At 56.4% G+C, this 10,823-nt stretch overlaps 2 protein-coding genes across 4 annotated transcripts in view; one reads left to right on the forward strand and one right to left on the reverse strand.

Moving 5' to 3' along the window:
- The first annotated feature begins 80 nt into the window (after positions 1 to 80).
- On the forward strand, positions 81 to 6,792 carry RNF25 (ring finger protein 25). 3 transcript variants are annotated; one of them, XM_035901101.1, is made up of 7 exons: positions 81 to 156; positions 495 to 928; positions 1,046 to 1,117; positions 1,816 to 1,956; positions 2,767 to 2,856; positions 3,212 to 3,346; positions 3,469 to 6,790. In XM_035901101.1, exons 2-7 carry the CDS (start codon positions 797 to 799, stop codon positions 4,192 to 4,194), a joined length of 1,296 nt encoding a protein of 431 aa, XP_035756994.1. In that variant the 5' UTR covers positions 81 to 156; positions 495 to 796; the 3' UTR covers positions 4,195 to 6,790. The 3 variants fall into 3 exon arrangements, with proteins under 3 accessions (XP_035756994.1, XP_035756995.1, XP_035756993.1); XM_035901102.1 differs by having other exon boundaries at positions 87 to 794; positions 3,469 to 6,792; XM_035901100.1 differs by having other exon boundaries at positions 87 to 928.
- A 1,301-nt stretch (positions 6,793 to 8,093) lies between these two features.
- Positions 8,094 to 10,823, reverse strand: part of LOC104132407 (mitochondrial chaperone BCS1) — a 4,953-nt gene continuing 2,223 nt past the window's right edge. Inside the window, exons 5-7 of the mRNA XM_009645686.2 lie at positions 9,739 to 9,908; positions 9,175 to 9,292; positions 8,094 to 8,475 (exon numbers count right to left, since the gene is read on the reverse strand). Coding sequence (XP_009643981.1) covers positions 8,223 to 8,475; positions 9,175 to 9,292; positions 9,739 to 9,908 — 541 coding nt within the window. The 3' untranslated portion in view covers positions 8,094 to 8,222. The remainder of the gene's footprint in view (positions 8,476 to 9,174; positions 9,293 to 9,738; positions 9,909 to 10,823) is intronic.

Raw genomic sequence — 10,823 nt, forward strand, 5'->3', positions numbered from 1 at the left:
CCCCCTTTCCTCCCTGCTCCGGGTCTCTCTGCCTTCCTTGTTGTGTTTTGGGTGTTTCTTTTTCCTTTTTTTTTTTTTCTCCCCCCAGTATCCCAACAAAGCTCCGGAAATCTCGATCAGGAACCCGCGGGGGCTGTCAGATGAACAAATTCAAAAGTAAGTGCTAGGAGGGAGGGGACAGGGCGATCCTTTCCTCTAGAGATCTGGGAAGCAGAACTGGTGGAAAAGCCTTCTCTCAAATTCACATGGCTCCCTGTGTCTGGTTAACAGATGGATGCAGGTCCCTAAAAGACCTGGTCTTAAATTTCATGGGAGCCACTGGTGCTAATTTTGATACCAAGGGGTCCACCTTATGGTTGTTCCCTGTGATCCCCCTGAATTGTATCTAAATCCCCTGGGCCTTTGAAGCTGTTGGTCGTGCTTTGACAGAGGTGGGACTGAACTGAGTCCTCAGGCAGCCCATTGTTGCCTTTGTGTTCCTGTCCTTGGTGCAGTGGAGTGTGTGCAGAGAGACCTGCTGGCAGCGCAGGAGTGATGTGGCTCCCACTAGACCTGCTCAGGGGCTGCCATCAGATAAATGAAGCCTGGGATTCACCAAGACTGAAGGGTGGTGGGTGAGCTCAAGCCAAGGAGCCAAGCAAACCTGCTCTTGCAAGTCCTTGGAGGACAAAGGCTTCTTGTGCATTGGCTTGTGGGGAGCACATGAATATGTGTGTGTGCCTGTCCCGTGCTGCAGGCAAAGCCTGAAGGCCGGTGCTCTATTTCTTCCTCCTGTCATCATGGTGGTGTGGCAGGTATGTGGGACAGTGAAAAGGTGTGGCTAAACTTGTGTTCAGTATTGCTGCTGCTTTGCTGTAGGATTTCCCAGACCCTCAGAAGTGTTGCTGAAGCCAGGCTTGGGACAGAGGTGCTCTATGAACTGATTGAGGTGAGAGTTGGGGGAGATTGGGTCCTGGTCGCTGCTCCCTGACTGCCTGAGGGATGGGTTAGCTCTGCACCCATGGGCAGGCCAGTGAGTAAAATGTTTGCTTTAATGTTTCTGCAGAAGGGGAAGGAGATTCTCACTGACAACAACATTCCTCATGGCCAGTGTGTGATCTGCCTCTATGGATTCCAGGTAGGAATGTGTCCCCTGGCCCTACAAGCTGGCTGGGAAGTGAGGCAAGAGAACAGGGAGTCTGGGGTATATCAGCCTGGGACCGGGCTGTGCCTCAGCAGCCCCTTGCTCCCCAGTCTGTAGGCTGTCCTACTCAGCATGGACCTTCCTAAGGCAGTATATGCTACTCTTCCAGTCAGCCTGAAGAGAACCACCTGCAGAAACAGGGCATAGGGGCAAGTGAGTGATGCCGGAGCATCTCCAAGGGTAGGGTCTGGGGATAGTTGCTGGTGCATCTCAGCTTCCCAGTGTTGGCCAAACCTCACCACAGCACACAGGTGGTTAGGAGGAACTGGAACACACCCATGCAGGTGCTGAGGTTTGCAAGCAGGGGAGATTGCCTTGTCCGGGTTGCAAGGAGAGGCAGTACCTGCCTGGGAAGAACACATTGGGTGAGAAGGTTGCTGCTTACACAACTAAATCAGGCACAAAAAACTTTGCATTAGGAGTATTTCTCACTCTTGGAATAGGGAGCAGTGTCCCATAAAAGCTGAGGCAGTAGAGATGAAGCCCAGCAGAAGATATTGTGTGTCTCTGCCAGTGATGGTGCTAGTTCCCCACTGCCAGCACTGATGTGGGAGTGAAAGCCTGCCTCAGTTGGAGAGGCTACACAACCCTGTACTCAGAAACCCTTTAAAGCTGCTCTTTCTCCTCTACAGGAGAGAGAAGCCTTCACAAAGACCCAGTGCTACCACTACTTCCACTCCCACTGCCTGGCCCGCTATGCCCAGCACATGGAGGAAGAGATCCTCATGCAACAGGAGGAGAGAGAGCAGCACCTGGCACCATGCCCTAAACAGGTACTGGGCCCTGAGCTCCCCCCACTGTCCCCCTGCACTCACAACATCTCTGACACCCCCTTTGGGACACTGAGTAAGGGCTGGCCTGACCTGGCAACACAGTCAGTGTCGTGTCTGCGCTGAGAATCAGAGCAGTGATTAGATCAAGTGATCTCCAAGGGCCAACCAAAATTACCTTGTGAGTTTTTAATACTTTTAGCAGTTGGATTTATTGGATCTCTGAGTCAGCACCTGCTGTGTGAGGGGGCAGGGGAGTTGGAAGCACTTTTGGACTTCTGGAACCATAAGAGTTGGAAAAAGAGAGCTCCTTCCCTAGTCCTCAAACTGCAGGGGTCTGTGGCAGAATAAACATGATCTCCTGCATTCTGGGGTGATAAAACCTGCCTGAGCAGGTGTTGGAACAGTCAGCTGCAGAGCAAACAGTGCAGCTGAGTGTGAAACAACTCAGAGGCTCATTCCTGCAAAACCCTTTCAAAGAGGCACTGCCTAGATGACACGCTCCACTTTGGAGTGGGGAAAGATAGATCCTAGGCTAAGGAGGACTGGACCCACATGTGCTACGGAGGTGGTTTGTACAGCAGTCAGCCGCTGGAGCACAAATCCTGGCATGCCTTGTGGTGGAGACACCTTCCGTAGCAGCCGTTGAGGCATCAGGCTGCTTTCATGCTGCCGGAACCCCCCACTAGGCTTTCCTGCCCTGGCAGAAGAGTGAAGGCAGCCACCCTGTTCCAGTTCCAAGCTGGGGATTATCTGGCAGCGCGTGGGCTGGGCCATGGCCAGGGTTTGGTACCACCTCTTGCCTCCCCACAGGATGTCCGTGTGCAGTGCCCTGTCTGCCGTGAGACCCTGGTCTACGATCTCAGCGCTCTGAAGGCGGCGCCACCCCCACAGCACCCACTGGTAAGAGATGGGGGCTCACCTGCCCAGCTGCGCCAGCTTGCTGGGTCGCTTCAACTGGGACAACAGAACGGGTAAATGAACACATGCTGCACTCTCAGGTCCTCGGCAGCCCATCCAAAGGGCAGTTCATAAAACCTAGCCAGGTGTCTCCTGATTGTTTGATGTGTCCACAAAGAGCAGGCTTAGTTGTACAGCCCTGAGTTTTCTTCTCCTAGATCATGAAATGAGCTCTGTAGCCCATGTTCCTTCTGTGACCAAAGGAGGATTTGGGGAATAGCTCTTAGCACTGCCAGCTGCCTACCCATGCCAGGTGTCGAGAGAGAGCCCTTACCCTGCCCTGCTTTTTGCCTCTCAGGAGCCGTACAGGCCAGATGCCAAGACACTGCAGCACCAAGAACAACTGCGCTTAATTTTCAAGAGACAGCAAGAGAAGGGGGGAATCATTGACCCTGAAGCGGAGAGGAACCGTTACTTTATCAGCCTCCAGGCGGTATGGCACCGGGGGCAGAGAGCTGGCAAGGGAGCTGCAGTCCCTAGACTGCAGGACCGAGAGCTGTCCTCTGCTGTGGGGCTGCTCTGTCCCTTTCTTAACCAGTGGCTTCTTTCTTTCAGCCTCCAGCTGCTGGCAATCCAAGCCAAGCAGCCGCTGCCTCTGAGCCACCGGTGAGTGCAAGCGCTGTGGATGCACCCCAGCCTCCCAGCCAAGCCTTGACTCCAGAGCCAGCCAGGGCTCCAGAGGCCAGGGCCGAACCTGGGCAGCCCGAGCGGCCTGCTGCGCCCAGGGAGCAACAGAGCAAGAGGGAGAGGCACAGAGGGGAGAGGCCAGGCCCTAGGGGCCAGGGCAGGCAGTCGTGCAGCAGCTTGCAGGAAGCAGCAGAGGAAGCCTGTCACCTGCTCCATGGCTCCAGGGGGCCCAGGGGCTTCAGCCAGAGACCAGAGCGGAGACCTGGTGGGAGGCAGAGCCAGGAGTTTCCAAAGCCTCACAGCAGAAGCAGGGCTGCTGCCTTGGCTGAAAGAAAGGAGTTGTGCCCTGAAGATCCCTCACAAGGAACGGAGGCGGTGGACTTGAAAGAGGAGCACCGGGATGTGGAGAGATGGACCCCAGAGGAGGGGGCTGAGGGCCAGGGCAGGGAGAAGGAGAACCTGGCGTTCAACCGCAGCGACCACAGAGCAGCTCCCAGCTGGCAGGGCCACCACAGGCCCTGGAATTGCGGGAGGTGGGAGAGATCCAGGGTCCAAGAGCATGGTTCCTACCCCAGAGCACCAAGAGGGCGAGGGGTGTTCAGGCCCAGTGGACGTCAAGAAGCCAATCTCCTTGAGAAGGAGGGCGGCTCCTAGCAGGAGTGGTGAGGGGCTGGGCTGGGGGAGGGGAGGGCCATTTCTGGGGAGAACAGTGAAGGCTCTGGTGGAGCAGTAGCAAGCAGACACCGTACCACCTGGGAGGGAGGAGGCAACTGGCATGTGGCACAGCTTGGGACAGGGTACGCACGGGGTGAAGCATCCTAGTGTGAGCGACTGGCTGTCACCAGCATTGGAGAAGCTGACTCCTGGCAGATCACATCAGCCTTGGTCTCGGAGGCCCGAGGGGACAGAGGAAGCCTTGACTGGGGACCTGCAGCCATTATCCATGTATGTGAGCTGCCAGGAAACGTGCAGTCCTACAGAGCAAATGGACTGAGCCCGGCATGGTGTCACAGCAGAGCCAGACCTGTGGCAGAACCTTCCCTGGAAGCTAGCATCCTGATGGAACCGTGGTGGTGCCCAGTGATGAGGCTGTGCCAGGGCAGCAGCCTGGAGCTCGGCTCGCTGTGTCCCCAGCCCTTCTCAGAGCACCTTCTCAACTGCTCTCCTTATCTCTCAGAGACAGCATCACTTCTCCCACAGCCCTGACCACTGCTCAGCTGATGGACTTGGCCAGACAAGTCCTTTGTATGACAGGACACTTCCCAGTCCCAGCCAGGAGAGCTAAATTGAGCTTAAATCAACACAATGGCAGGTCAGGGCTGTCTGGTGGCCGAGGCTTTGGGCTGGGTCCTGCTCCGCCAGGGAGCCTGATTTTAGCTGGAGCTCCTGCTCTGTCCTTCAGCTGCTTTTGTGCAGGCAGAAGCTGATGGGGGAGACCTGGGAAGAGCACTCTGAAACCTGTATTTATTGGGATCCCCCTTCTAAGGCCAGGCTGTTTCCTGGAGCTCCCAGCAGCCCGGAGTGAAGACATGCCCCAGTACTTTGGATATTCTTACCTTCCTTTCATCTTCAAGCTGATTTTGCTTCAAAGAAATGAGGACTTGCTGTTTAAACTAACTTGGTGCAGTTCCTTCTGCTGCTGCTTCAGAGGTGTAAAGAGTGTCCCTCTCCAGAGCCATCACAGGTGATCCCAAGCCTCTGGGGTGAGACACTGCTGTTAAATTAATCCATTGGGTCTTCTCCAGAGCCTGTTCCCTTTGTTTTCTCTGCCCCTTCGCTCCTGTTCTTTGCTGTTTCGAGCGAAGGTGTTGATCCCTGGTGTTGCTCACTCTCCTCCCTGCTCCCTATGCCCAGGGACTCCTGCCTTTGCCTGCCTGGGTGTAAGCTGTCTGGCTGACCCAGGCAGTACCGATTCCTGCACACTTGTTCATGCCTTGTGCCCCCCACCTCTCTTTTGGCTTCACATGGGTTGTTAGCGTCTTCCTCTTCCTAAAAAAGGCTGTGCTACGATGGACTTGCCAGAGCTTCGGGTGAGATCCCTAAGGAACCAAGAGCTGCGTGCTGGCTGGGAGGGCATTTGTGCTGCATCTGCCTGACTGATCCCTTGGCACATGAAGGGTGCACAAAAGCTGTCTTGTGAATGCACCCTCCTCACCTGCTGCCCAGCTCTCTCCACGCCTGGCCTTGTCCTGGAGGGATTGGTTTAACCTACTGCCCAAGAACCTTCTGTGCTTAAATTTCCAGTGCTGGCCTATTGTCAACCCTAAAGCTCTAAAAGCTTTTTTTTTTTCCCCTCCTCCTTGGTCTGAGCCTACACTATCTGTCCTGGACTTGGGGATCTGAGCGCCAGAGGTTGTGCCCTGCTGGGGACAAGGGCTGAGCACTCGCTCCCTGAAGAGAGCCCTAATTTTTCTTCAGTGCTTACTCTGTCCTTGTTCTAGCTGGTTTCTGGGTGAAGGGCCTGTCCACACTTCAGTGAAAAGGTGTAAACTTAATCCAACATTGGTGCTTGTTCTGCTGCTTCCTGCCCTCACTTGTGAGATTGCTGTGCTCCACGAAAGGCGTTTGATCACGTCCTGAAAAAAACATGATCTCTGCCCCTCACAGCAGCTGAAGCTTCTTGGCTTCTTCCAGCAAGCCAGGCTTACTCTCGGCAGGAAAACTGCAGTGCCCAGTGTTTGGAGCATGGGGATTCAGCCATGGATATCGGAGTGACTGAGGACTTGGATAACTTCAACCAAATGCCAGAGGTGTTAGAGGGGAGGGATTTTCCTGGCAGTAGGGATTTAGGAAGGGCCCTCACCTTTCTGACTCACTGCTGTCAGCCTGGAGCAGAGGATGTTTTGTAACATGGAAATGAATCTGGGCTAAACAAAACAAACCTCCGGGTTGGAAGGGAGGAATGGAGCCTGCACCCTGCCCTGGGGCTCCTTGCTTGGTGTCCACCCACCTACCTCACAGGGCTGTTGTGAGGCTTAACTGGCAAAAGCACTTGGGCCGGGCAGAAGGGCATGGCGGCATCTGTAGCGTTAACACTATTAAAAGCAAGCTGTCACAGATGTTGTCTGTGCTCTTGTGTGGTGGCATCAGGGTGGGGGTGCATGTCCCCCCTGGCTCTCCCTCACCACTTCCCCAACCTCCCCAACTGCTGTGAGGTGTTCGCCAGCTGCTCAGTGACCAGTTTTGACCCCCAGCTTTGTGAGACAAGGCTGGATCCAAGCAGTCAGCCTCTGCAGGACAGCCAAGCACAGGGTCTGAGATGCCAACAGCAGCACCCTGCTCTGGGAGCTGCCCTGAGTGGCTAGAAATCCCTCCTGTGGCCACAGGACCAACCCTTCACTTGCGGAAACATTTATGTAAGTCTGGGTTGCACCAAAGCAGCACCCATTTGTGCTTCAGTTCAGGCAGGCAGCATTGGCTGGGCTCTCGGCTTTGCCCTTGGCCCCTCAGGGCAGAGCCAAGAGGAGGGCTAAGCAGCGACCTCACAGTTTGGGTTTGGCCTGGAGCCAGCTCCCCCCGCCCCACCATGGTGACGCAGCCCCCAAAGCGAGCATGTGAACTCAGGGCTGGCTCTGGGGAAGCTGATTTTGGGACTGTGAAACAGGGACTGGGGAGGGGAGAGGCTCTGGCTGGCTCATTCTGTAGATCAGCATGCACACCCTGACCCCTAGCTCTGTGGTGTTGGGAAGGAGGTGCAGAACCTGCCCGCTTCTCAATTGCATTTCAGGCACCTGTGGCTCTACCAGCCCATCCAGGGCTTTTGTTCCCAGCAGGAAGGAAGCCTGGTGACAGGGAAAAGGCTGCGAGACTGCCAGCAGCAGGCCAAATCCCTCCTTCAGCCAGGCAGGGCCTCTCCTGCTGGAAGGAGAGGAGCAGTCACCTCCAACAGGCATTTCTGCACCTCATACCGGGCTGGCCTGGCTGCAGAAATTCACCTTGGGGTTAATGTCAAGCTCTACAGAAGATATTCTATAACCAGCCAAAGCCTCTCATCTGCCCCCACATGCAGGCCTGCAGTAGCTCCTCTGGCAGGAGGGACGGTCATGCCTGCCCAGGAATGATGTCCAAGCAGATCTGCGACTTGGCATCGCAGCCCAGCAAGAGCAGGAGCTGTGGCACCAGCCTGCAGCCTGAGGGACAATGAGCTCTCGCTCGGGAGCTGCTTTTCACTGAAACACTCTGGATTTGCAGCGCTGGCCATGCTGGCCCAATGGATAGTGGGGCAACTAACAGGCAATGGGACTGGAGAGGCGAGAGCCTTGTTGTGCACTTCACAGAGGATATTCACAAACCAGTGAAGACTCTTCTCCCTTCAAAGACCAGCAGCTCTTCAGCAGTGCAGCACCCCAATGTCCTGGCCCATGCAAACGCCCGTCTGGGACACCCCCAGGCTGTCCCGCAAGGAAGGGGATTCGCATCCAGGAGCCTTGGCAGCTTACGGCAAACCCAACAGGAGCCACACGCTGGTGAGGGGGGCTGGTGCCATAGCACCCAAGTCTGGGGAGCAGCAAGAGCCAATCCCCTCTCCCTGATGCAAGGCTGGCAGCTCTGACTCTCTGTGTGTTATAATAAAAAGCCAAGGCCTTGGAGGGGTGGAGGTGAACAGAGACCTGGCCTGCATGGCTGGGAAGCTCCACGGCATCCCAGTCCTCACAGCGTAACGAACGAAAGCTGGTCCCCGGTCACAACAGGATGGAGTGGATGTTGGCAATGGCTCCTTCGGGGTCCATCTTGTAGAGCATGAAGTGGCCTTGCACCTGGGCAGCGCTGATCTGCTTGGAGACAGCCAGCGCCTGCTCCGCAAACCGCTCAGCTGCAGCCAGGGGCTGCTCAGGGTAGAAGCGCTGGAACATGCAGGCGAGCTGCCAGCGGGAGCAATGGCCCACATACTGCTTGAGGTCCACACGGCCAGGCCGCACCAGAGCTGGGTCCAGCCTGTCAAGAGACACAGGGGTGCTCTGAAAACCTGATGGAAGTGTCTCTGCAGGGTGGATCCTGCAGGAAGCCCCCGTCCACGCTAACACAGCCAGCGTCCTGTCTGCAAAGTGCTCTGCACTGTGGGATGGTAAAGGTGGGGAAGAGGTTTGTCCCTGAGGGGTCAAGGGGGGAAAATCAACCTAAGAGAAATGAGAGAGCTGGGGAAGGGCTGGCTGCAGAGGAGGACAAGTGTATCCTGGGAAACAGCTCTGCCCATCTCTGTCCCATGAGCAACCTCTGAACAACCCTCTAGGCCAGCTCAGTCTGGAGTGAGCCAAGCCTGCCACAGGGCAACATCTGGCCAGGTGCCAACCAATGTGCTGTGTGTGGGGCCAAATCCGCAAACCCCAAAATCCGCAGATCTCTGCGGGAGGAAGGTGCTTCACTCGCAGCATGGCCACAACCCCAAAATCCGCAGATCTCTGCGGGAGGAAGCTGGTACATCTCCTGAAGGGCACAACCATGGTCTGAACAGTGGGGAAGCATCTGAGGCTCCAGCAAAGATCAAGGGATTTGCATTCCGAGTAAGGATTCGGGAAATCTGAACCCCTGGTCCTCACACTGGAGGATGTGAATAGCCCTCCATAAAGGTCATGGAAAGGAAGCAAGGTTTTCCCATGCCACCCTCCCCGTTCCCTCCCAGAGGGCAGCTCTAACCTGTCCACGTAGTTGGTGGTCATGAAGACAATCCTGGCCTCTGTGGATGCCACACCATCCAATGCATTGAGGAGGCCACTGAAGGTCAGGCGCCCCATGCCTTGGTACACAGCCGGGTCTGGGGACAGAGGTGTCCAAGATCATATCCATCAGCCACACACCCCGCGCAGTCCTGTGGACCACCTCCCTATCTCCTGAGGCTTAAGCCAAGCTCCCTGCCCTCTCCTTCCCCTGAGGCTGACCCCTCTGCCTCTCCTTGGCTGGCAGCACACTCACCTCTCCTGCCCACCCACACCCTGGGAACCCAAAAAGAGAATGAGGGGAAAGCCACCCCCTCCCTCACACTGAAAATAGCTGAGCAGAAGTGTCTTTGCCTGAGGATAAAGGACCCTTTACATGGCCTAGCCAAAACTGGACAAGGTCCAACTTGGACCCCAAGGCCCCAGAGCTGCCCACTCCTTGTCTCTGCTGCTGCAGCAGAGCAGCCCAGAGTCCAAACCTCCCCCCAGCACAGCCTGCAAACCTCCCTCCCACCGCCAGCCTGGGAACGGGGGCACGGCTTACTCTCAGCGGCAAGGTCCCGGCTGACAAAGGCGGCGTCCACGTCCTCCAGCAGGATGATGCTCTGCTGTGGTGCCACGCTCAGGAGGTGATTGAGCCGGTCATCGGAGAGGCTGCGGTCACTGAGGCTCAGCAGGCAGATACTGTACTGCAGCTCCCCAGCCAGGGCTGTGCTGGGAAGGACACAAACCACAGGGGTGAATCACAGTGAGAAAGCCTGGAGCAGAGGAAGCAGTGGATCTCCCTGCCCAGCAGCAGAGGAAAGCACAGAGGCATTCTCCCCAGGTGGGGATCAGATATGGGGGGCAGGTGGGTGCCCCTGCTCAGCCCACTGGTGCTATGCAGCACTGTGCAAAGCAAGGCCACGAAGGGCTCATGACCCTGACCTGTCATGGTGAACACTGACACCAGGCATCGTGCAGGAGGCACAGCCCACTCCTGCATTTCAAACCCAAACTCATCCACAGCCTCTCACCGGAGACTGCTGTGCTCCAGAGCAGGCATCTGGCAGGAAAACTGCTGTTGGCCAGCCGGCAATACTCACATGAAGCTGCTTTTGCCACAGCCAGGAGGACCATACAGCAGGTAGCCTCTTCGGTAGGGGATCCCTAGGAAGACAATATCCTTTTAGGAACCAGCTGGGCTGCTCTGAGCTCCCTACCCCAGAGCCATGGGGCTACACCAGAGGAAGGCAAGCAGCCAGACCAAGTTTCTCTGCAGCTGTCTCCAGGGAGGACCACAAGCATCCTGCCCCATGCCACAACAGTGTCGCAGGAGCAATGAACTCCGTGCCTTATCGCGGTTTCCAGGATTGGATTGAACCAAGGGGAGTTTGTCCCTTTGCAGACCCAGGCCTGACCTTAGCACCTGGGCTCACTCGTTTGCAGGATGTGCCTGAGGTGGTGCCCCACAGCCATGGCTGCACAGGGGTAAGGAGCCACAATGGACACGGTACAGAGGACACCATGCCAGAGCCTTGCCTCTCTCGCTGTACCACTTGGGGTTGTCGATGAACTCCTTCACGTCCTGGACCAGCCTCTCTGACACACCTTCCTCCAGCACCACCGAGCTGAGAGGCCGCTGACGGC

Source organism: Egretta garzetta, unplaced genomic scaffold (genome assembly GCF_000687185.1).
Source record: "Egretta garzetta isolate BGI_Z169 unplaced genomic scaffold, ASM68718v1 scaffold219, whole genome shotgun sequence".
Lineage (NCBI taxonomy): Eukaryota > Metazoa > Chordata > Aves > Pelecaniformes > Ardeidae > Egretta > Egretta garzetta.